Genomic DNA, 25,435 nt, shown 5'->3' on the forward strand with positions numbered 1-25,435 from the left:
GAATGGGGTGGGATCGAAAGGTCGCCGGGAGAGGGCGGGGGGAAGCCCCAGCCGGAGGAGAGCGGAGCATGCGCCGTGGGGGGCGGCAGGGCGCATGCGCGGCGGCGGCGGCGGCGCTGACAGGGAGCGAGGCGGCTGAGGTGCGCGCCCGGATGGCGGCGTCCGGGGCGAGGAAGCCCAGCTCCCCGCGGGACTCGGAGGCCGAGGTCTGGTCCCGCCGGGTGAGGGAGCTGGTCAGCTCCGAGCCGGCCAGCCGGCTCTGCTTCGAGTGCGGCCAGCGAGGCGTCACCTACGTGGACATCACCATCGGCAGCTACGTCTGCACCGCCTGCTCGGGGGCGCTGTGAGTGCGGCGGGGGGCGGGGCCACGCCGCTATGCGCGAGCCGAGGGGGCGGGGCCACGCCGCTATGCGCGAGCCGAGGGGGCGGGGCCACGCCGCTATGCGCGGGGGCGGGGCTATGTCTCTTGGGGGCGGGGCCAAGGGCGACCCTTCCTCAACCTGGCGCCCTCCCAGCTTCGTCAGGGACCCCATCAGGGAAGGGGTTAATGGTTATAATAATATAACGATAATTTATTATTTATACCCTGCCCATCTGGCTGGGCTTCCCCAGCTAATCTGGGCTGCCTCCAACAGAGTATTAAAATACAGTGGTCTATTAAACATTAAAAGCTTCTCTAAGCAGGACTGCCTTCAGATGTCTTCTAAAAGTCAGATAGTTTTTTATTTCCTTGACATCTGATGGGAGAGCGCCACCACCGAGAAGGCCCTCTGCCTGGTTCCCTGGGTTAATGGTTATAATGTAATAATTTATTATTTATACCCCACCCATCTGGCTGGGCTTCCCCAGCCACTTTGTGCGGCTTCCAACCAAATATTAAAAACAATACAGCGTCAGGCATTAAAAACTTCCCTGAACAGGGCTGCCTTCAGATGTCTTTGAAAAGTCAGGTAGTTGTTTATTTCCTTGACATCTGATGGGAGGGTGCCACCACCGAGAAGGCCCTGTGCCTGGTTCCCTGTAATCTCGCTTCTCACAATGAGGGAACTGCCAGAAGGCCCTTGGAGCTGGACCTCAGTGTCCGGGCTGAACGATGGGGGTGGAGACGCTCCTTCAGGTCTACTGGGCCTTTGAGGCCGTTTAGGGCTTTCAAGGTCTGCACCAACACTTTGAATTGTGCTCGGAAACGTACTGGTTTGTTTGTGTTGTTGCCCTTGTTTTTATTATGTGTTTCGATCTTCTGATCTACAGATGAAGGGCAGTATACAAATTTAATAAATAAATAATATAAATAATAATATCAGCCCCACAGCCAGCCGTGGCCGAGGGTTGGGGGCTGTAATCCAAAACAGCTGAGGGGCTCCAGGTTGACTGAAGGCTAGACGACCTTTGGATTTGCTTTCCATCTTTGTGACGTATATGAGACCACCTGGCAAAACCACCTGGAGGCTTAGGACGTGAGAGAGTCTACTTGCAGGAGGAGTGCAGTGGCTCCTCTAGGGCAGCATCCTGTTCTCACAGTGGCCAACCAGATGTCCCAAACGAATGGAAGAAGCCCACAAGCAGGACTTGAGCGCAACAGCATCTCTCCCCATTTGCGACCCTCGGCAAACTGCGGGAGTTATAAAGCCGCAAGTAAAATTTTAGAAACTGCACACAATTAAAAGGAGGGCGGCGGATGACGAAACAGACAGAAGGCACCGGCGATTTGGAAGAGGCCTTGTTTGCGCTTTGTGTGGGGTGCACAAGGACCTCTGGGATAGTGCGGGGTTGGTTGCGGCAAGATGGCGCAATGCACCCTGGGCCGCTCCCTGATGCTGGCCATGCTCTTTGGCCTTCGCTAGCCAGTGGGAGGCAGAGGCATCTCTTCGCTAAAACAAATAAAGAGTTTCATAAGCTCCCCTTTGAGCGGAAAGGCAGGTTAAACACCTTTTGACCAAAGTAAATAGAAACTCAGGTTGTTGCCCTGGATGGTGGGGTATGGCTGACATGAGAGGGAGGGTGGAAAAAAAGGAAATATGTGGAATACTTTTAAGCCAGCCGTTGTCAACCTGGCGAGTAAAAAGCGACATGGTAGAAGTGTGTAGAATTACGCCTGGCATAGAGAAAGAGGCCAGAGAAAAGCTTTTCTCCCTCTCTCACAACGCTCCAATATAGCCGGATGCTGGAAGATTCAGGACAGATAACTGGAAGTCCATCTTCACACAGAGCATAGTTGAACTGCAGAACTCCCTCCCACAGGGAGGGCAAATTCATGGAGCAGGAGAGAACAAATTCATGGAGCAGGAAAGGGCTTTCGATGGCTACTGGATGGTCAGAGGTAGCAATGCTTCTGAACACCAGTTGCTGGAAAGCACAGAAAGGGAGAGTTCTCGAATCCTGCTTGCAGATTTTCCTATCATGGGCATCTGCTTGTCCTCTGTGAGAACAGGATACTGGGGTAGATGGACCACTGGCCTGATCCAGCAGGCTCTTCTTGTGTTCTTAAATCGTGGTGAGTCCTTAATTTCTCTCCCCCCGGCCCCACCGAGATTGCCCAGATCCCTAATCCAGGTCTGCTCCCTGAGGAAGTTCTCCCCACATGGGCTTCACAGTTCCTCCTCCGTGGCATTCTGGAAATTTCATTTCCCACCCTCTTAATAATTAACTGCCACAGGCAGAGATAATCCTTGCATCAGCAGGTCAGAGCGCTATGGGACAGGGCCATGAGGAGCCCACTGGGGCAGAGTCGACATCTAGGCTCTCCTCCCCGAGGGCCCAGGCCTCTCCTGGATTCTGCAGCTCAGGATGAACAGCACTCCTGGCAGCTCAGAGAGCTGTCAACATCACTCTCTTCACCAAGGTGTCTCTGTTGCAAAAGCACTCACAGTTTGCTGAACTCAAAGGCCTGGTTTCTCCTGCTCTCCCCTAGAGAGTATCTACTCAGTGGCTATAATCATAGAATCCTAGAGTTGGAAGAGACCACAAGGGCCATCGAGTCCAACTCCCTGCCAAGCAGGAAACACCATCAGAGCACTCCTGACATATGGTTGTCAAGCCTCTGCTTAAAGACCTCCAAAGAAGGAGACTCCACCACACCCCTTGGCAGAAAATTCCACTGTCAAACAGCTCTTACTGTCAGGGAGTTCTTCCTAATGTTTAGGTGGAATCTTCTTTCTTGTAGTTTGGATCCATTGCTCCGTGTCCGCTTCTCTGGAGCAGCAGAAAACAGCCTTTCTCCCTCCTCTATGTGACATCCTTTTATATATTTGAACATGGCTATCATATCACCCCTTAACCTCCTCTTCTCCAGGCTGAACATGCCCAGCTCCCTTAGCCGTTCCTCATAAGGCATCAGCAGGTGCTTTTCTCTTTGCTGTGATTCCTGCATTGCGGCAGGTTTGACTAGGTGAGCCTTGCGAGGGGTCTACAGTTCTGTGCTTCTTCTCCCCACTCGAATGCAGCCGTGGCCTGAACCCCCCTCACCGGGTCAAGTCGATCTCCATGACGACCTTCACGGAGAGCGAGGTGCAGTACCTCCAGACCCGTGGGAACGAGGTGAGTCGGGGGCCACCTGGGGCCTTCGTGGCAGTTGCGTCCTGCTTTCTCATAAGTACCGTATATATAAGACAATTTATAATAGCAAGGTGGCGAGCTCGGTTTGGTGACTGAGGAGGCCAACGGAAGGCACAAGTGAGGTTTCAGAGGGGGGACAGGTGATAGTCCTCTCCTGCTGTACTCACTTCCCAAAGAACCTCCAGAGTTCTGAACTGCAGCTTATTCCTCATATGCATTGATAAGAACCTATATCTTTTAGTGCAGCAGTACCTAAACTTTGGAACTCCCTGCCTATTGACATCAGGCAGGCGGCTTCCCCATACTTTTCCAGCTCCTGCTAAACAGCATTCTTGTTTAGGCAAGCCTGCCTGGTCGATTTGTGTTTTAATCCCCTCTTAGTTTAATTTTTTTTCATTATATAGTAGCTTTTATTGATGATTCTGTTGTTTCTCTCTCTCCCTTTGAGTTGCCCCTTCTCTTACAAGCAAGCAGTGTCTAAATCTTACGAAGTAAATAATTCTGGGCCCCCTCCCCACCCCAGGCCTGTCGGAAGATCTGGTTGGGCACCTTTGACTCGCGGACGTCTCTGCTGCCAGATTCCCAGGACCCTCAGAAAGTGAAGGAGTTTCTGCAGGAGAAATATGAGAAGAAGAGATGGTGAGAATGACAGGAGCCTGTCCTTCAGGGGGAGCTCAAATCCCAGGAGCTTACTGGGTGGTAAAGGACTCAGATGAAATTCTGCAGACTGGCGTGGGCTGTTTATTTTCACATCTTACTCCAAAGGCCAAATGTTGACTTTTCACCCACCCAAGGAATGAGAGGGTGGGGAGATTATCCCGGGCGGTGGTCTATCTTCTCCTCTGGCTTCCCCCTGCAGGTACATCTCCCCGGAGCAAGCCAAAAGCCTGCCCTCGCTGACATCCCAAAGCTCCACGGTGGAAGTGAAGACGCTGCTGGGAGACTCGGGGGCGATGCCTACAGCAGCCAAGCCTAGCCAGGTTGGGAGTATCGGGCATCCTTCTGGCTCGACTAAGTCGCTCAGAAATTCTTTCCATTCGCTGGCCAGCCCAGGCTAGGCCCCTACCCTGTTTCACAAGCACTGATATCAGGTTTCTGACAGCTGTTGGGGAGTAGCAGGGCAGGGGGCGCGTGGGCTGTAGTTTGTAGTGTTTGGGGCTTGTGTAATTTGGAGAAAAGACGAGCAAGGGACAGAAACGAGAAGAAATTCACAGAGGATAAGGCTGTCTGTGGCAGCTAGCGGCTAGCCACAATGTTGACATGACAGAGGGTTATAAGATGAAGATTCGCCTGGAGATAGCGGATAGAGGAACATTTTCCTCCCTCTCTCGTCATAGCACCAGAACTGAAGCTGAATGCTGGGAGATTCAGGGCGGGTGAAAGACTGCCATGCAGTGCCCTGTTAATCTATGGAAATCCCTCCCACAGGAGACAGGTAGCCACCAAGTCAGATTAGCCTCAGCCAGAGCCAGGGCCTTTTCAGCACTGGCTCCGGCCTGGTGGAATGCTTTGTCTCATGAGACCAGGGCCCTGCGGGATCTGATTTCTTTCCGCAGGGCCTGTAAGACAGAGTTGTTCCGCCTGACCTTTGGCTTGGAATTAACTTGATCCCCTCCCCCTCTTTCTTTTTTCCTTTCTCCTTCTGTGATGGAACTCCTATTTGGGGACTTCCCTGGCTTTTTTCTGGCCCACGTAGGACCAGTCTGGATAGTTGGCCTTGGTGAAGACTTGGCGTTTTCATCCCCTAAAAAGTTTTTGCGTTTCTGCTGAAATGAGGCTGCGTTTTAATGTTGTATTTTAATCTTGTTTTTTAAGTTGTATTTCTATCAATTGTTTTACAGTGGTGCCCCACAAGACGAATGCCTCGCAAGACGAAAAACCCGCTAGACGAAAGGGTTTTCCGTTTTGGAGGTGCTTCGCAAGACGAATTTCCCTATGGGCTTGCTTCGCAAGACGAAAATGTCTTGCGAGTTTTTCCGACTCCCCCCCCCTTTTTCTAAGCCGCTTATCCGCTAAGCCGCTAATAGCGCTAATTCGCTAAGCCGTCAATGGGCTTGCTTTGCAAGACGAAAAAACCGCTATACGAAGAGACTCTCGGAACGGATTCTTTTCGTCTTGCGAGGCACCACTGTATATGTGGTGTTAGCCGCCCTGAGCCCGGTCTTGGCTGGGGAGGACGGGGTATAAATAAAATTTATTTATTATTATAAGAAGAGCCTGCTGGGTCCCATCTAGTCTAGCATCCTGTTCTCACAGTGGCCAACCTGCAAACAGGACCGAAGCACAAGAGTCCTCTCCTGTCTTGCAGTTCCCAGCGACTGGTATCCGGAAGGGGCTGCAGAGGCAGAGCAGTGCTAACGGCCACTGATGATTATGATGATGGTTAAATTTCTATCCTGCCCTTCATCTGAAGATAGCAGGGTGGTTTACAATATGACACAGAACTGCATAATATTATAACAGACAAAAGCAACACTGCTCCCTCGCCCCAGTTTAAAAGGCCATATACTGCCAAAGGTCTGGTTATAGAGGAACAATTTCACCTAGAGCCTGTCAACAACCAACAATCCATCCTGCCCCACAGAAACAGTAAAGTCTGGAACTTTGCTCAAGTTTGAAGCTTTGCTCCAGTTCAAAATAAGCATGGCGTGCCAGGGAGAACTTTGCAACGCCCGCTTCTCCTAGCCACTGTGTATTCTTTGCGTGCAAAAGCCACATAAACCTTACAATCCAGCAGTATACAGCCCAGGGCACGGTATTCTCCCTTAGCACCTCAGTGGGCCACAACTTGCTTCAGAGTGCATTTGTGGTGCATGCTGGGCTCGGGGGCGGGGGGGAGAGATCTCTTCCTGGGCAGGATCCCGGCCTTTTAAGCTGACCGGCTTTTCTTTTTACAGATTGCAGATAGGAGCCAGCCGCAGGGCCCCCAGCCAGCCAAGAAAGCCAGTATGGACCTCTTGGCTGACATCGGGGGAGACCCCTTTGCTGCCCCTCAGCCTGGACCTGCCTTCACAGCCTTCCCTGCTTTTGGGAGTGAGTAACTTCTTGCGGCTCGCGGGAGCCTCCTTATCACACCAGAGGGAGGGTGGGTGTGTCTGGCTGGGCAGTTTTGATCTGGAGGGAGTGTGTTAACTGAAGAGGCTTCAAAATGGGCATTGGGGGCGGGATCCCAAGCAACCAGGGAGTTGGGGGAGATGCCTTTTCCTCCCTAGGGAAAGAAAAATGAAAACACTGGCTTTCGGCTCTTTGACTTAGAGCAGGGTTTCCCAAACAGTCTCTGGTTGTTGTTGTTTTTTTTTGGACTACAACTCCCATCATCCCTCGGTACCAGGACCAGCGGTCAGGGATGATGGGAGTTGTAGTCCAAAAACAGCCAGAGAGCCAATAATAATAATAATAATTTATTATTTATACCCCGCCCATCTGGCTGGGTTTCCCCAGCCACTCTGGGCGGCTTCCGACAGAATATTAAAATACAATAGCCTATTAAACATTAAAAGCTTCCCTAAAGAAGGGCTGCCTTCAGATGTCTTCTAAAAGTCTGGTAGTTGTTTTTCTCTTTGGCAAGTTTGGGAAACCCTGATTTAGAGAACGGACCGCTAAGACGCGGGGTGTGCTTACAAACCTGGGGTCGGTGAGAACGTGATTCTGCAGCAGCTGGGTCATTGGGCAGATCCATCAGGCTCTTACTGCTTTCCTCTGGTATTACAAAAGAGGGGTGAAGAAGGTGTGATGGGGGGAGTATTCCTGCCTTGCCATGGGGTTGGACTGGATGACCCCCGGGGTCCCTTCCAACGCTTACGATTCTATAAGAACGTTCTCCCTTTTCTCCTAATGCCCTCAGATTTGCTTGAGGAGGTCAGAGCCCTAGACTTGGAGGGTTGGAGGCCCCTGCGATGCGGGAAGAAATCAATCGGCGGTAGATTCAGGACAGGCCAGAGAAGGAACTTAACCCATGCACAACACTGCAGCTAAATAACCCCTCTTGTGCTCTCTCTCTCTCTCTCAGGCCAGGTGCCAACCCAGGCTGCCTTCACCAGTTTCGATGCCTTTGGTGGAAGTCCTGCTGGAGTGACCTTTGGGGACGCGTTGGCCGCCAGCCACAGCCCTTTCCAGAGCCAGCCCATGGCAGCGGGGAACATGCCCCGTAAGTGCACGGTTATCATTACTACTATGTTCATAGAATCATAGAATCATAGAGTTGGAAGAGACCACAAGGGCCATCGAGTCCAACCCCCTGCCAAGCAGGAAACACCATCAGAGCACTCCTGACATATGGTTGTCAAGCCTCTGCTTAAAGACCCCCAAAGAAGGAGACTCCACCACACTCCTTGGCAGCAAATTCCACTGTCGAACGGCTCTTACTGTCAGGAAGTTCTTCCTAATGTTTAGGTGGAATCTTCTTTCTTGTAGTTTGGAGCCATTGCTCCGTGTCCGCTTCTCTGGAGCAGCAGAAAACAACCTTTCTTCCTCCTCTATGTGACATCCTTTTATATATGTGAACATGGCTATCATATCACCCCTTAACCTCCTCTTCTCCAGGCTAAACATGCCCAGCTCCCTTAGCCGTTCCTCCTAAGGCATCGTTTCCAGGCCTTTGACCATTTTGGTTGCCCTCCTCTGGACACGTTCCAGTTTGTGAATGTTGTTCATTCCATTTATATTCCGCCTCCCCTATAGTTTCTCACCCCCCCATTTTATCCTCGCAACATTTTATTCCTCCTCCTTCTCCTTTCGTCGGCAGGCGGAGACTGTTTTACTCCCACAGGCCTTTGGGAATTGACAGATTTTTTCCTACTACCTGCATTTTAACAGATTGGTTTTTGCATTGCTTTGATTCTGTTGCATTAAAGCTGAAAACATACGCCGTTTTTTTCGCTCCATAAGACGCACCTAGTTTTTAGAGGGGGGGTGCAAGAAAAAAATATTCTTTAAAGGGATCGCTGAGTAGCCTGTATGCATCCCAGGCTCTGCTCAGCGCTCCCTTTCACGAGCCGCATGGAGCGTGTGTGCGGCGCTTGCAGGCTTTCCCCCGAGGAGGGAGAAGGGCAGCCCATCACTGACGGGCTGCCCTTCTCCCTCCTTGGGGAAAAGCCCCCAAGAGCTGCACACACGCTCCACGCGGCTCCTGAAAGGGAGCGCGGCTCTTGGGGGCTTTTCCGGGAGGTGGGGGAAGGGACAGAGGGGCTAAGCCAGAAGCTAGAACAGCGAGAGGGAGCGCTGCGCAGCTGTCCCTCTTGCTGTTCTGGCTTCTGTGATAGCTGCGCAGCCTGCATTCTCTCCAGAAGATGCACACACATTTCCCCTTACTTTTTAGGAGGGGGAAAGTGCGTCTTATAGAGCGAAAAATACGGTAAAAGATAGTTTAAAATGTAACTAAGCTATTACATATTATATGTTTTTAGCTTTTTGTGTTTTACCTGCTATGTTTTAATTTGTGTAAACCAGTTCGAGTCCTGGTCTGGGAAAATGGCAAAAAGGGGGGGGGGGAGAGAGAGAAAAATAAAAATTATATTAATTTTGTATATCTTTCTTCATCAGCAGATCTCAGGGCAGTTCACAGCATAAAAATACAACATAAAATCACAAAACACACGATTAAAACAAGAACAAAGAAACACAAACCAATAACTCCCAAACAAACCCATATTAATTAATATTCTTCCTTGCAGGTGGAACCCACATGGGCGGTTTCCCCGCCTCCCCTGCTAGCCAACCAGGAGTGGGCATTCCAGACATGGGCGGGGCCTTCAGAGTGGGCGGAGTCCCAAGCAGGTAATGGGTTTCCCTCTGGATCGATTGGTTTGGGGCTGGTGGGTCTGTGACATTTCTGCCTTTGGCCAACGGGGGTGTGTGTGTGTGAGTCTAAGTGGCCTCTGGGTGCATCTCCCAGAGAGCCTTGTACTTATCTGCTTCCTCCTCTTCCCCCTCTCTCTGCCAGTATCTTTGGGGCCCTGAGCCAGTCGCCTGTCCTACCCCCGCCCAGCCCAGCCACGGCCTACGGGGGTAAGTAGTTTTCCTTCATCCTCTCGGTTCTGATGGTTGCTGCTGTTGTCATCTTCTATTTATTTGTATGCCACTTTTCCCATGGCGGTGATCAAAGTGTATTGCACCGCACCAAACGAACAATAATAAATAGAACAATTCAAAAAACAAAACAACCCCCCCCCCCCAAGAACGATTAGAAATACAGTGGTGCCCCGCAAGACGAACGCCTCGCAAGACGGAAAACCCACTAGATGAAAGGGTTTTCCGTTTTGGAGGCGCTTCGCAAAACGAATTTCTCCGACTTTTTTCCCCTTCCCCCCCCTTTTTCTAAGCCGCTAAGCCGCTTATCAGCTGATCCGATAAGCCGATAAGCCGCTAAAAGTCGCTAAGCCGCTAATAGCGCTAATCTGCTAAGCCGTCAATGGGCTTGCTTCGCAAGACGAAAAAACCGCTAGACGAAGAGAATCGCGGAACGGATTCTTTTCGTCTTGCGAGGCACCACTGTAATCATAATGTATACAGAACATAAATCCATACGAAAACAATACAGATAAGCTAAGAACTAAACGGGATAGAGAATGCACTCAGGGTCCGCTGTGTGAGCCTTCAGTTACCCACACATGAAAGATCGTCATCGTTTTAATTGTAGGCCACCCTTCCGCAGTTAAAGTCAAGCTCAAGGCGGTTCGCAACACGGAAAGATTTACATAATTACATGCATAACAAAAGTAAACATAAGCAGTGAACGGAACAGATAAAAGAAAGTACACAACCAAACGGAACGGTTTTCACGCAAGTCATAGTAAGATCTAAAAACAAATCTACAAAAAGTTAATATCGAGAGCAGCAACAAACCCCACCAAAAGAACCCTCTAAACCAGTGGTCCCAATTGGGATCTGCGTAACCCAGCCAGGAATCTGTGGCACATACCTGTCAGCTGTCTGGGACATCCCCTTTTGGGAAGTGCCCAAAAGATTGTGAGATGACAGCGCCCAAAAAAGCACCTGTTTTGGGTCGCCATGCTCTCACGCTGGTCACATGACTTGCAGGGATGCACAGCCCGGGAGATGCAGAGCCTTGGTTTTGCACTGGGACACACTGGAGGGTCTGGTGGCGCCGCTTGGCTTTTGAAAAACGGGGGGTCCGCAGTACTTGGCTAATTGGGAACCACTGCCCTAATCAGTACCCCATCCCAAGGATTTGTACCGTAATGTTACATAGAGAGAGAGAGTCACATGAGAGTCAGATAGACATAGCCAGGCATACAGAGAGTCAGATGCACAGATTTATGCACAAATTTAGGGAAGCTTTTAATGTTTGATGAACTACTGTATTTTAATATTTTGTTGGAAGCCGCCCAGAGTGGCTGGGGAAACCCAGCCAGATGGGCGGGGTATAAATAATAAATTATTATTATTATTAATAATAATAATAATAATAATATACAACTGCATCCATCGCAAAATCGCCTTCTCCTCCTTTCCCCTTGTCAGCCCTTTGTCCTGCAAAACCGTGTTTGCCGTGCGTTTCTCTACTTCTTGAATAAATACTGTTGAGCAGGAACTGATTGTGTTCACATAACGAGGCCTGTGCATGTGTGTCATCCAGCGAGGAAGTAAAATGGCGGCATGTGAAATTTTGGGGAGCGGTGCGTGTCCTAGGAACAGGTCTTCAGTTACTATGGCAAAGTCTGAGGATCCCAGGCACGTTCCTGGGGTGTAGCAGAGGCCAGTTGCTTCATCTGTGGTATAACTCGGGGCGCTTTCTGTCTCTCTCTCTCTCTCTCTGACGTCCAGCCTGCACCAATCCTTTCGCCACCTCTGCCGTTGCTCAGCCCACGCTGCCTTCCACCAATCCCTTCCAGACCAATGGCATGGGCCCAGGTAAGCCCTTCCCTACCGCCTTGAGACTCTTGGGCTCGTAGGTTTGAGCCCCATGGGGGGGGGGGGAGATTCCTGCCTTGCAGGGGCTTGGGCTAGAGGGCCCTCTGTTGTTGCCTCCTTCCAGCCGTCCTGCTGCAAAGACCATCACCTCTGCTCCGACGTAAATCAGCGACCCAGACTTCTGAGCTTCCACACCTTCTCTGAGCTACTAAGAGCAGCTACTGCTGTTTTAGCCAACTCATCAGCATACCCTTTGGAGGTTTGCCCTTTGTGGCCCTTTCAGATCTGCGTACTAGACACAAATCTTCAGCACTCATCTCCTCTTTCTTAGGAGAATGGTTGCACTCTGTATGCACCTTTTTTCATACCCCACAAATGCACACCACGCTTCCCGAGCTTGCTGCTCTGTGGAGTGTGGACCCAGGCTTCTGAGCCAGGGCACACTATCAGCAGATCGAACTGCACACACAGAATAGGCGTGAGGCTTGCGGAAACATACTACAGCTACAGATTTATTAATCATAAATCAAGACAAAGAAACATGTCTCTCTCTCGTCGTCTCAGAGAGAAGAGGAAAAGCAAAAGCTACTCACAACGGAAGTTTCCAGCAATGTAAACAGACATATAATAATAATAATAATAATAATAATAATAATAATAAATTTTATTTATATCCCGCCCTCCCCAGCCGAAGCTGGGCTCAGGGCGGCTAACAACAATCAAAATAATCCAACGATTCTAAAAACATTTCATTATAAAAACTAATCAAAATCAAATTGATGGCAACCAATAAGCAAAATTCTGTGCAGATTGCCAGAGGAGGGGGGTCAGGCTGCGCCCTGACCAAAGGCCTGGCTCTGTCTTGCAGGCCCTGCGGAAAGATATCAAGTCCCGCAGGGCCCTAGTCTCTTGGGACAGAGCATTCCACCAGATTGGAGCAGCGGCCGAAAAGGCCCTGGCTCTAGTTGAGGCCAGCCTAACCTCTCTGTGGCCTGGGATCTTCAAGATGCTTTTATTTGCAGACCGTAAGTTCCTCTGTGGGACATACCAGGAGAGGCGGTCCTGGAGGTACGAGGGTCCTAGGCCGCAACAGTTCCACACACCTGCTCCTTAAGGTGCAATGGAAATGTCAACATCCTCATGGTCCCTTCCAACTCTACAGTCCTGTGGTTCTTATCATTCGAGTGGAGGTGGGAGGGTGGAGAGAGAGACTGTGAGTCGGGCAAAGGAGGAGTAGGGGCTGGTTTTGTAAGCCGCCTTCCGCCCTGCAGGACTCTTAGAATTGTAGCGTTGGAAGGGACCCCCAAAGCGCATCTAAACCACCCTCTGGCAAGGCAGGTATCTCCCGCTGCTCCCTGCAACCCAGTTGGCAGCACCCGACCCTTCGATGGCTTTAAGAGAGTAGCAAAAGGCACCTTTGTGTAAATATACTTGGGTTAGGAAGCCACTAAGCAGCACCTGGGTGCAACAGTGCTCTCCTCACCCACAGTTCCCAGCAGCGGGTATTTGAAGGAATACCTCCTTTGACATGTGGAGACAGAACACAGCCGGAAGAACGTTCTGGATCAGGCCAATGACCCATCTAGCCCAGCCGGTTTGGGTCCTGCGCTGTGGAGCAGCGGAAAACAAACTCGCTCCATCTTTCAGACGCCCTTTCAGACGTTTGAAGATGGCTACCCTCTCTCCTCTCCTCAGGGGATGCGGGTGGCACTGTGGGTTAAACCACAGAGCCTAGGACTTGCCGATCAGAAGGTTGGCGGTTCGAATCCCCGCGACGGGGTGAGCTCCCGTTGCTCAGTTCCTGCTCCTGCCAACCTAGCAGTTCGAAAGCACGTCAAAGTGCAAGTAGATAAATAGGTACCGCTCCAGCGGGAAGGTAAACGGCGTTTCCGTGCGCTGCTCTGGTTCGCCAGGAGCGGCTTAGTCCTGCTGGCCACATGATCCAGAAGCTGTACGCCGGCTCCCTCGGCCAATAAAGCGAGATGAGCGCCGCAACCCCAGAGTCGGCCACGACTGGACCTAATGGTCAGGGGTCCCTTTACCTTTTACCCTCTCTCCTCAGTCTTTTCCAGGCATCCCTAACACCTTCCAACATTCCTCCAGTTTCCAGGCCCCTGACCTTGGTTGCCCTCCTCTGCAAAATACCCTTCTTAAATTGTGGCACCCAGAACTGGACAGGTGTGGTCTGACCAAGGCGGAATGGAGCAGTGCTATTCCTTCCCTCGATCTGGACACTAGACTTTTGTGGATGCGGCCGAGAATAGCAATAGCCTTTTTTGCTGCTGCCTCACACTTCTGGCTCATGTTAATAAGCTTGTGGCCACCTAAGACCCGCTGCATCCTTTTCACATGTGCAGCCGTCAAGTCAGGCGCCCCCCATCCTCAGGTTATTCCTCCCCCTTCCTCATTATTCTGGCTCTTTTCTCGCAGGCGCCTTTGTGGTGGGGTCCCCCAGCAGCTTCTCCACCTCCCCCCTCTCCAGCGTCTTTGCCTCCCCACTGCAGCACCAGCAACCGCCTCTGTTCCAGACCCAAGCAATGCTGAGTCAGCAGCAGAATGGCGGTAAGAGGTGCTCTTTTTTTTTTTGCAAGGGGTGGCACTCAGTCCAGAAGTAGACATGCCATTGCACACCCACTCAAGAGAAGCCGCGGGATTTCACATTTGAGGCACTGTGGAATTCAGCAGCCTGAGCCTCATCTTTCTAGGAAAAAATTAATAAACGACAGGCAAGGTCCTATCCCTCGTTGTGATGGGCACGTTGACGGGCTCTGCATGCGTGGCCAAAGCCTCTCGAGGCTAGAGGAAGGCGCCATCGAGGGTCCTCACATAGCTCATTGCCCCTTCTTCCCATGGGGCTCATGGGAGAAGGAGAGAATGCTGCAGGGGAAAGGACCTTGGTGACCCCGATTAAGCCCCTTCCACCAGCACACGGGTGGCGCTGTGGTCTAAACCACAGAGCCTAGGGCTTGCCGATCAGAAGGTCAGCGGTTCAAATCCCCATGACGGGGTGAGTTCCCGTTGCTCGGTCCCTGCTCCTGCCAACCTAGCAGTTCGAAAGCACGTCAAAGTGCAAGTAGATAAATAGGTGCCACTCTGGCGGGAAGGTAAACGGTGTTTCCGTGCGCTGCTCTGGTTTCGCCAGAAGCGGCTTAGTCACACTGGCCACATGACCCGGAAGCTGTCTGCAGACAAACGCTGGCTCCCTCGGCCAGTAAAGCGAGATGAGCACCGCAACCCCAGAGTCGGCCGTGACTGGACGTAATGGTCAGGGGTACCTTTACCAGCACAGCAGAGAGGGGGCCCTGAAATCAGCACATAGCACAAAAGCTTCCCACGGGATTTGAAGCAGAGTGTAAATATGTCTCAAGCAGAGGGCTGGCTTGCCTCTCAGCCTAGCCTCCCTTGCAGGGCTGTTGCTCTGGGGGTTAAATGAGGACGAGGAGAACCATGCACATGCCACCTTGAGCTCCAGACTCTCTATCTTAAGAGAGCCAGCAGCAGACTATAGCGGTTAGAGTGTCAGGCCAGGACCAGGGAATCAGCAGGGCTTGATCCTGCCCCACCTACTCTCAGCCTGAGCCACCTCATAGGGCTGTTGTTTGGGGGGTTAAATGAGGAGGGCAGGAGAACCCTTGAGCTCCTTGGAGATATAAAGGAAATAAAATAAAAACAAAAACATTTCCAGCCTCCCTGGGTGTGTTTTAGGCCCTCTGGGTGACTACATCTGGTCAGAGTATTGCAGAAGAACGATGTCAATCAACATTTGATGATCTCCTTCTCCCGGTCCACAGTAGAAAGTGTCCTTTCATACTGCATCACGGTGTGGTACGCTGGTTTGACATCAAGTGATAGGAAGTGCCGACAGAGGGTGGTGAATACAGCACAAGATATTATGAGCTGTCCCGTGAATCCACTGGATGAAATAGTGGAAGAACGTTGCCTCAGAAGAGTGAGGAAAATTCTCAGGGATGATTCACACCCTGGCCAGCACTTTCTTGATCTCCTGCCCTCAGGCAAAAGATACGGAAGCATGATTAGTCACACCAACAGGGTAAAGAACAGCGTTATCCGTGGGCTGTTAGGCTGCTGAATGAAAAGATAACAACAGGGCAACTGACTTTTGGGTTTGGTGGGTGTCCGTCAGTAAACGAGGGGAATTAAGACTAAGAGAGCTGAGTGGGGGGGGGGTGCTCGTGTAATCTCACTGTATATAAGTTGTACAAGTGACAATAAAAGTATTTCAATTTCATCTCATTACAACAAAAGTCATCTCAACACTCACTCACATTCTCTCTGTGTCTCTCCTGCCTCAGGGTCCCCGTTCAGTGGATTTTCTGTTGCCAAAGCTGCACAGAGACCCCTTGGGCAGTCTGTTGGGATCTCCACCAACCCTTTTGTGGTAAGCAAGCCCCTGCCCCTCTCCTTCCCCCTCCTCTTCCAGCCCCCCAACCTCTCCCGCTTGCCAGTTCCCCATCTCTTGTGATCACCCTTCCACACCCTAGATATCTCTCTCTGTGTGTGTGTGCATCCATGAAGGCTCCAGTACGAAGGCAGGTGACGCTCACGTGATCTTGATATTAATCAAAGAAAGCAATGGTTTTTCCTCAGTTTGAGGGGCTGGGGTGGGAACAGGCTCCCCACATAGAAAAGCTGCAGCTTTTGGGACTTTTCAGTTCAGAGGGAAAGGCAAGGAAGATGTTCAAAGTTCCACATGGCACGGAAAAAGCGGATAGAGAATTTTCCCCCTCCCTCTCTCCTAACTGGAGGGCACCTAGGGCAGGAGAAAGAAAGACCTTCTAGCTGATAGTTAAACTGCGGAACTCCCTCCAGCAGGAGGCTTTAAAGGAAGATGTCACCCTCCCTGCCTGCCGACTGTCTCGCCAGAGTGGTGCATGCTCTGGTTATCTCCCGCTTGGACTACTGCAATGCGCTCTACGTGGGGCTACCTTTGAAGGTGACCTGGAAACTGCAACTAATCCAGAACGCGGCAGCTAGACTGGGGACTGGGAGCGGCCGCCGAGACCACATAACACCGGTCTTGAAAGACCTACATTGGCTCCCAGTACGTTTCCGAGCACAATTCAAAGTGTTGGTGCTGACCTTTAAAGCCCTAAACGGCCTCAAAGGCCCAGTAGACCTGAAGGAGCGTCTCCACCCCTATCGTTCTGCCCGGACGCTGAGGTCCAGCGTCGAGGGCCTTCTGGCGGTTCCCTCATTGCGAGAAGCAAAGCTACAGGGAACCAGGCAGAGGGCCTTCTCGGTAGTGGCGCCCGCCCTGTGGAACGCCCTTCCAGCAGATGTCAAAGCGATAAACAACTACCTGAACATTCAGAAGACATCTTAAGGCAGCCCTGTTCCAGGAAGTTTTTAACGTGTGATATTTTACTGTATTTTTGGTTTTTATGGAAGCCGCCCAGAGTGGCTGGGGAGGCCCAGCCAGATGGGCGGGGTATAAATAATAAATTATTATTATTATTATTATTATTATTATTATTATTATTATTATTATTATTATTATCACTACGGTTGCCTTTTTAACCCCAGCAATGCTTCTGAAACCCAGTTGCCGTAAACCCCAGGAGGGGAGAGCGTTGCTCTTGTGATCGGATCCTGGTTCTGGGATTCCCAGAAGAGGCAGCTGGTTGGCCACTGTGGGAACAGGATCCTGGAACAGACAGGGGAGCCCTTACGTTATTGATAATAACTCAAGGAAAACAGTGTTTTCCTTTTACAGGTAGGTAGCCGTATTGGTCTGCCACAGTCGAAACAAAATAAAAAAATTCCTTCCAGTAGCACCTTAGAGACCAACTAATAATTGTTATTGGTATGAGCTTTCTTGTGCATGCACACTTCTTCAGATACACACGAAAGCTCATACCAACAACAAACTTAGTTGGTCTCCAAGGTGCTACTGGAAGGAAATTTTTTATAGTGTTTTCCTCTGTTTGGGCGGCAGTGGAATAAATAGGCTTTCCCTCCCTAGCTTACAGAATCTTTGGATATTTCAAGATGATCTTTCCATTCAGTTGATTGGGGTGTTTGTGTGTCTCTCTCTCTCTCTGTGTGTGTTGATCCTTCTCTCTCCCCCCACCCTGTTCCCCCCCCCACTCACCCACCTCTCTGTCTCTGTCTCCCACAGACCCCGATGGCCTCCTCGCCTGCTGGCCCTTTCTCCCTGGCGAAACACCCCCCCACCAACCCTTTCTTATAGCGCTGGCTAGACGACAGACCGCCGGAGACCCCCGACTCACCTCGAGTGTGTGTGTGTGTGTATGTGTGTCACATAGGAGAGAGCGTTTCTGCCACTTGGGCACTTTACTCTTCCCGCCCCCTGGACTGGGGGTGGGCGCTTAAGTGCTTTTCAGAAGGTTTGTTTTGGGGGGTGAACGTACAGCCTCTCCCTTCAGAAAGCAGCGCACGACGTGACTTGCCAGGGAGCTGGGTTAGCTGGCTGGAAACCAGGGCAGTGATGCTTTCTGGGGAAAAGATTTGGGGAGGGGGGCGGCAAGCAGTTCTGAGCGATGCTGAGGAAGCTCAGTACCTAGAGGTGCGTGTGCATGCTGGGTAAACAGGAAGTCCAGGAGCCCCAGTGAGTCAACTGCTTCCTCCTTGGCCACCCCTCCCACCAGCTTCCCAGCAGCCCTTCTTACGGGGGGGTGGGTGGGTCTGGGATTGCCAAGGTGGGGAGGACAGGAGGATGTTCAGGCTCTGTACAGACCAGTCTGCATCCCCCTTCCAAGCCTCTCTGGCCTCTTTCGGGCCCCCTTGCCAGTCGCCGTGGGGAGGCTTCTGGGCCCCTTCACCTCTAGAGCAAAGGTGCCCCAAAGGCAGACAGGATTCCTCTTCTGCTGTCCCCTTCCAGCCTCATCCTCTCATCATTTTATTGCACTAGACGAGGCGGCAGGGAGATGCAGTCAGGGTCACCGACAAACACACCTGCCTGCTCGTGAGCAGACGAAGCATGTCTGGAGCAACGGAGGCTCCAAGTGGCAGTGCTGGAGCCCCAGAACCAAGTCCAGAGGCTTGGAAGAAAGACAGAGCCAGTGTGTACAGTCTGGGGCTCTTTTTGAACTGGTCTGGGCCCCCTCCCCAGGCTTGGGGGTCTGTGTTGTCGTGCAAAACCCAAAGTTTGGCAACCCAGACTTTGCAGTCAGTCCTTGCTTGGGTCCCCCACTTCCGGCTGTGTGCTTTGCCAACGTGCATTGCCTTGCTGGGTCGGGGGAGCCTTCTGGGAAAGCCTTGGCAAGGGTCTCTGAGCAGCCCCCCAGCATCTGAGAAGTGCAGGGGGCAGAAGGGAGAGCTGTCATTTCCTCTCCCAGCTGACACGCGCTCAGAGCCGTGTCTCTGCCAAAAAAGATGCCCTGAGCCACAAAACCCTCTAACGTCCGCATTTCCCGCCCTGGGGGACCCCAGAAAGCTGCCTTTCCAGCCCCCCCCCCCCCCCCGGAGGTCTTCCACCAGCCTCACCTGGTCAGACAGTGCCTGCAGAGTCCCAACATTTCAAAAGGGGGTTTTATGCATCTTTCAGAAGCAAGTCCCTTCCCCTTTCTCCCCCACTCCTTTTTCGTGGTCTCAGGAAATCTGACCAAAGCGTTAAGTTTCCGTAATTCTGTTTGGCTAAATGCAGAAATGGGTTGGGGAATGTGCTGGCTGGACTTCGATACCTGGGAGCAGGGAAAACTGCGGCTTTGCTAAGCGAATGGCGACAGCTCTCGTTGTGCTTCCTTCAGTGTGCTGTAGCTCTTTTAATTCTTCGCACCCGTCCGCCCGGCTCCCACCTCCGCGCTTCCTCCTTCGCCTGCACACTTTCAACCCAAGGCTCCTTCAAAGGCCACAATCCCTTTCCACGCACAAGTATTCTACCTATCCCAGGCTCCCTACGCCGGCCGGGGCTTTTTCCCTTTCTTTGGGGTAACCCTTCAATTGCCCCTCCTGGGAACAGAACGGATGCGTTTCCCCACCCTCTTAAGGAAGACTGGAGTTTATATTTTCAACAGAAGTATGGACTATGTTTTTAAAAGATATATATCTATATATACTCACGAAATATATAATAAGCGCAGAACTTGTTGCACTCAAAATGTCTATAGATATCTATATGGGGAAGGGGGGAAAAAATCTATTTGAAAAACAAACACGGTGGTCCCTGGTCTTCTTTCGGCAAACGCCTGCCTCTCTGGGGTTGCGGGCCTGGAAGCGGCTGGATCGGGGCCTCTGCGTTCGTGGGCTCTGAATCCCGAAGAAGCGTCACCAAGAGATTGGAGTGGGCTGCAACTCGGCCTCCAAAGGCATTCCCAACAAGCAAGCAAGCCTTGAATCTAAGGCCTTCGCTCAGAGGTGGTTCCTGGAAGGGTCCAGGAAGGGTTGAGAGAGATCCTGGAGAGCAGTGGCTGCCAGTCCGAGCAGGTAGTGCTAAGTGGGCCAGTGGCAGCGTTAGAAACTCAGATATATTATAACCACATTGCCAAATGGCACCTTAAACCTGGGTTATGATCGCCACAACGGCACCACTTTTTCTCCCCCGTTGAAATTTATTATAATTGCTAATTTTTTTCATTTCTCTGCTGCTTTATATTTTAAAGAAAAAGGTCTCAAAGCGGTTAAAACGTCCATCCAGTTCAAGCTTCGAGGGAAACATTTCAGATGCTTCTCTAAACGACATTTTGCTTTCCCCTGGCTTAATTGATGAAGCTACCCCATAGCAGGAGAACGCTAGGAAGGCAATGTGGTGGAGTGGTTAGAGCAAAGTTTCCCAAATGTCGGGTCTCCGGCTGTTTTTGGACTACAGCTCCCATCATCCCTGACCGCTGGTCCTGCCAGCTAGGGGAGGATGGGAGTTGTAGTCCAGAAACAGATGGAGACCCAAGTTAGGGAAACACTAGGTTGGAGTGTCAGACTAGGACCTGGGAGGTCAGGGTTCGAGTCCCCACTCAATCTTGAAGCTCCCCAGGTGACCTTGGAGTCAGTCACAGCCTCTTCACCTTCCTCACAGGGTTATTCTAGAACAGTGTTTCCCAACTTTGTGCCTCTAGCTGTTTTTGGACTACAATTCCCATCATCCCTTGCCACTGGTCTTGCTAGTCAGGGATGATGGGAGTTGTAATTCAAAAACAGCTGGAGGCACAAGGTTGGGAAACACTGTTCTAGAAATTAGGAGGAGGGTGGCTGCCTTGGAGAGAAAGGAGGGATGAGGGTAAAGGAACCCCTGGCCATTAGGTCCAGTCGCGGCCGACTCTGAGGTTGCGACGCTCATCTCGCTTTATTGGCCAAGGGAGCCAGCATACAGCTTCTGGGTCATGTGGCCAGCATGACTAAGCCGCTTCTGGCGAACCAGAGCAGCGCACGGAAACACCACTTACCTTCTGGTCATTGACCGTATTAAAGATATTATTATTACACCGTTTACCTTTCCGGTGGAGTGGTACCTATTTATCTACTTGCACTTTGACGTGCTTTTGAACTGCTAGGTTGGCAGGAGCTGGGACTGAACAACGGGAGCTCACCCCGTTGTGGGGATTCGAACCGCCGACCTTCTGATCGGCAAGTCCTAGGCTCTGTGGTTTAACCCACAGTGCCACCCGCGTCCCTAAAGGAGGGATATAAATGCAATGAATCAGTTCTTCTGCCGACCTGCTAAAATTGCAAGGAGGGGCCAGGCAGATATCTTGAAACCAGATATCTCCACGGTCACAGTCGGGGCATCACCTGTTTTCAGCAGTGGATTTTAGCCCTGGAAACGGACCTCATAGCAAAAGACACTCTCTTCCCTGCCTGAGGCAGGTTTTGCATCATAGAGGGTAGGGGAAACCTGGCGCGGGGGCAAATGTTGCCTTCGGGCTGCAGCTACCCAGGCTCCCACCCCTTGCTGGCCTTGCCCTCCCCCTGAGTGCTTTCTGCTCATCTGCATGAATTGGAATTTTCACAAGGGACCCCTAGGGGGTCCATCCCAGCCCAGAAAGGGTGTGTGTGGAGGAACCTCTCAAAGGTTTGCGCTGCTGGCCCTCCTATTTGTGCAGAAGAGAGATTGGACAATGGTTGACCCGCTCTGGACGCTGGCTGCCACCATGCGGCCCCTGGCAGGTTGCCAGCACAGCCCTCGGACTGGAAGCCTGCTCTGGCTGAGTCAGCTTTCCCCTTTATGAACCTGCCAGATGTTTCTGAATTCAGGAATCACTTGAGGAAGAAGGGAGAGAGGGAGGGCAGCTTTATTGAGATGGTGGGTGGGGGCTGGCGCTGATGGCTCCTGCGGGTGGTGGGTGGGTGCTGGTCTTCCTCCAGAGGCTCACATCTTCAGTCGCTGCCCTAGTTCAGAGGGACGGCGGAGAGGACCAACCCAGCCAGTATCCCAGAGACGTGGCCGGTGAGAGAACTCCTGGAGGATGGAGAAGTGGACATATAACCACGAGGTTAGATTAGGCTAGACTGGTGACTGGGAGCGGCCGCCAGGACCACATAACACCGATCCTGAGAGATCTGCATTGGCTCCCAGGACGATTCCGAGCACAATTCAAAGTGTTGGTGCTGACCTTGAAAACCCTAAACGGCTTCAAAGGCCCAGGATACCCGAAGGAGCGTCTCTACCCCCATCGTTCTGCCCGGACACTGAGGTCCAGCACTGAGGGCCTTCTGGTGGTTCCCTCCCTGCCAGAAGCCAAGGGAAGCAGGCAGAGGGCCTTCTCGGTGGTGGCACCCGCCCTGTGGAATGCCCTCCCACCAGATGTCAAAGAGAAAAATAACTACCAAACTTTTAGAAGACATCTGAAGGCAGCCCTGCTTAAGGAAGCTTTTAATGTTTAATAGGTTATTGTATTTTAATATTCCGTTGGAAGCCGCCCATAGTGGCTGGGGAAACCCAGCCAGATGGGCGGGGTATAAATAATAAATTATTATTATTATTATTATTATTATTATTATTATTATTACTGCAACACAGGATCCGTGGGGCTGCCCCAGAGGCTGTTCAGAAACATCCAGCTGGGCCAGAATTCAGAAGCCAGGTTTCTCACTGGGGCAAGGCGGCTTGAGCATATAGTACCGACCCTGGCCTGGCCATCACATAGAAGGCAGAGCAAGCTTGTTTTCCGCTGCCCTGGATGGTAGGACTCGAACTCGTGGTGTCGAGATTCTGACAAAACGCCAGGAAGAACCACCTGACAGCAAGAGCCGTTCAGAAGCCGAACAGGTACCCACAAGAGATGGGTGGCTTCCTTGGAGGCTTTTAAGCAAAAGGTTGAGTGTCCACCTGCCATGTGTGATCTAGCTGAGATTCCTGCATCACAGCGGGTTGGGCTAGATGACCCCAGGGGATCCCTCCCGACTCTACAGTTCTATGAGAACGAGGCTGTGCCCCATGCCCCTGCCCCACCTGCACTAAGCCCTGGGGGTCTGTCCAGTCGCCAGCTGGTGGTTCCCTCAGTTATTCTGCACCTCGCTGTTTGCCCCAGGCTGCAAAAAGTATAGTGCCAGCCTTGCACCTGCAGGAGAACACACACACACTATGACTCAGCCTCTCCTTCCTGTGACTCAAGCTGCTTCTAGAGGGAAGAGCTCACAGCACAAGCTCATCACAGAATCATAAAACCGTAGAGTCGGAAGGGGTCCCCTTGCGGTCATCTAGCCCAACCCGCTGCTTGCAATGCAGCGACCACAGCTCAAGAACCCCTGGCAGGTAGCCAGGTGGCCTGTTTTTTAAAATCTCAAGGAGAATTCTGCAGCCGCAGCTGGGTAAAGGCCAAAGGTGGCTTCTCTGCTTTTCCTGCAGCGGAGAGTTCCACAGTTTAACTATGTGACCTCCGTGCTGGGATTCTGCCCTAAGCGAGCAGAGGAAATGGAAAGCAGCGATGACAAGAGTGCCTCTGAGCGTGTCTAGAGTGTTGGAACGACCTCAGAAGAGGGGGAGGGAATTTTCTACCTCCCACTTGGGGTGGGAATGTTGGCTCCCTGCTGCTTGGGTTTCTTTGCCCTCCCCGACTCGCATCCAGGGCTTACCTGGGATAAAGGATGGCGAGCAGAAGGCATTCCAAGATGCAGAGCCACCTGGTCGTGACCGTGAACCCGCTGGACATCGTTGCCACAGGGACGGATTCCACTTGCCGACCCATGGCTTCCAGGGAAAAGAGGACCCCTGCAGCTTCGAAGGAGGGAGAAGATGGAGGAGCCACGTCAAAGGAGCATCTAACCTCTGCCTCTGGACACAGGCCCTTTCACAGAGACGATTCAGCATTGCGGGGGGGGGGGGCGGGTTGGACTAGATGGCCTTTGGAGGGACCCTTCCAACTCTTAAAATCCCACGTCTGAAATTTGCAGGAGCTTTTCGAGAAGAGATGGGGTGATAACCCGCCAGAGGTTTTTCAGCTGTGATCTCTGCATTGTGGAGGGGTGGCTAGAAAACGCCTGGGAATCCCAACTCTAAAATTTCATGAGGGGTTGGACTAGATGAGCTTTGGGGGTCCCCTCCGACTCCCGCAGCCCTATGACTCCAAGTGAGATGGAGAACCGGAGAGCCCCGGGGGCAGCACGTTGGGGATGGGAGAGCCAGCTCACCTGAGAAGCCGACGGCGCAGTGCTCCCTGTACCACAGGTTCCCCGTCAGTGCGGCCAGGAGGGTGTTGAGCGCCAGGTGGAAGAGCCCCCCGACAAGGGCCAAGGCCAGGAGCAGGACCCCCGTCCGCAAGCTGCCCACCTCCTGCTCCACCCCGTGGCCCAGCCACAGGAGCGTGGCCATGTTCATGAGGAGGTGGGCGGGTCCCAGGTGGTGGAAGGGGGCCAGGAAGAGCCTCTGCCACTGGCCCCGGTCCCACACCGTCCTCACGCTCAGGCAGGCAGCCCCGGGGGCATGGAGAGGGTGCCAGAAGAGGGCGAGGTTCATGCCCACCAGGGCCAGGGTGGCCCAGGGCACCATGGGTGGGGGCTGCCTGCCCCCAGGCTGGGGGCCAGGACAGCAAGAGGAGGAATGGGGGAGGGCTCCTTCTGTGACCTCAAGGCTGATGCAGGCCTTTGCGACCTTTGACCCTCCCTCCTCCTCAATCCTAAGGGCCCCCCCTGGACCAGGATCAGGCCCCTTTAAGGACATTGCCCCCCTCTCCCCGCCCACACCCAAGGAATCCTGGGAGTTGTAGTTCCTTAAGGGCAGCTGAGAGTCGTGAGAAGACTCTCGTACTCCAATTCCCAGAGCCCCCCGGGAAAAGGGGTGGCTTGTTAAGGAAACCCAGGGCAGGTGAAAGGCTGGACTTCTCCCTGGAATTGCAGGGGGCTGGAATAGATGGCCTTTGGGGGGTCCCTTCCAATTCCACAGTTCTATAGTTCTACACAGCGCAGAGTTAAACTGCGGAACTCCCTTCCAGGTGCCACAATTTAAGGAGATTGACAAGCTGGAAGGTGTGCAGAGGAGGGAAAGCGAGAGGATCAAAGGTCTGGGATTTAAGCCTTATGAGGAACGGTCGAAGGAACTGGAAAAGAGGAGAGATGAAAGCCATCTTCAAATACCTAGACTCAGTGATTCTCAACTTGTGGGTCCCCAGATGTTGCTGGGACTACAACTCCCATCATCCCCAGCTAGCAAGGCCAGAACTCAGGGATGATGGGAGTTGTAGTCCAACAACATCTGGGGACCCACAAGTTGAGAACTGCTGACCTAGAAGGTATTAATACTTTCATCCTCCCCCCTTTTCAAATTTTGCACCCTAACAGTTTTGCATCCAGGGCAGCTGCCCTGCGGCCCCAAACACCCTGTGTGCCATGGGGAATCAGAATGACCACTTCTAAAAGAGGGTGGACCTCTGTGGACTTTCAGGAAGTCTAAGAACACAAGGGGTGCCTGCCGGATCAGGCCTGTTGTATAGGTTGGGGGGGTTGCCCCTCCAGCAGATATCATGCACATGCGACCAAAATCAGCACAATCACTTCTGTGACTTTTGCGATTTGTCCCCACAAAACACTTCATCACAGTTTCTTCTTATCTATTCAAAGGGCCTCTGCTGCACGATACCAAATGTAAGAATTCGCTGAT

At 52.1% G+C, this 25,435-nt stretch overlaps 2 protein-coding genes across 3 annotated transcripts; one reads left to right on the forward strand and one right to left on the reverse strand.

Moving 5' to 3' along the window:
- The first annotated feature begins 53 nt into the window (after positions 1–53).
- On the forward strand, positions 54–19,562 carry AGFG2 (ArfGAP with FG repeats 2). Its single transcript, XM_079951964.1, has 12 exons — positions 54–343; positions 3,444–3,537; positions 4,079–4,194; positions 4,415–4,535; positions 6,453–6,588; positions 7,565–7,702; positions 9,228–9,330; positions 9,497–9,561; positions 11,341–11,427; positions 13,858–13,989; positions 15,741–15,826; positions 17,567–19,562. The coding sequence occupies exons 1-12, from the start codon at positions 69–71 to the stop codon at positions 17,636–17,638; spliced, it is 1,425 nt and encodes a 474-aa protein (XP_079808090.1). The 5' UTR covers positions 54–68; the 3' UTR covers positions 17,639–19,562.
- Positions 19,563–21,616: 2,054 nt separating this feature from the next.
- LOC307202316 (rhomboid-related protein 4-like) lies at positions 21,617–24,383 on the reverse strand. Of its 2 annotated transcripts, none has more exons than XM_079952200.1 (3): positions 23,971–24,383; positions 23,416–23,551; positions 21,617–21,799 (listed from the first exon to the last, which is right to left on the reverse strand). In XM_079952200.1, the coding sequence occupies exons 1-3, from the start codon at positions 24,326–24,328 to the stop codon at positions 21,730–21,732; spliced, it is 564 nt and encodes a 187-aa protein (XP_079808326.1). In that variant the 5' UTR covers positions 24,329–24,383; the 3' UTR covers positions 21,617–21,729. The 2 variants fall into 2 exon arrangements, with proteins under 2 accessions (XP_079808326.1, XP_079808325.1); XM_079952199.1 differs by having other exon boundaries at positions 23,416–23,557.
- Between the last annotated feature and the right edge of the window lie 1,052 nt (positions 24,384–25,435).

Source organism: Podarcis cretensis (genome assembly GCF_951804945.1).
Source record: "Podarcis cretensis genome assembly, chromosome: 13".
Classification (NCBI taxonomy): domain Eukaryota; kingdom Metazoa; phylum Chordata; class Lepidosauria; order Squamata; family Lacertidae; genus Podarcis; species Podarcis cretensis.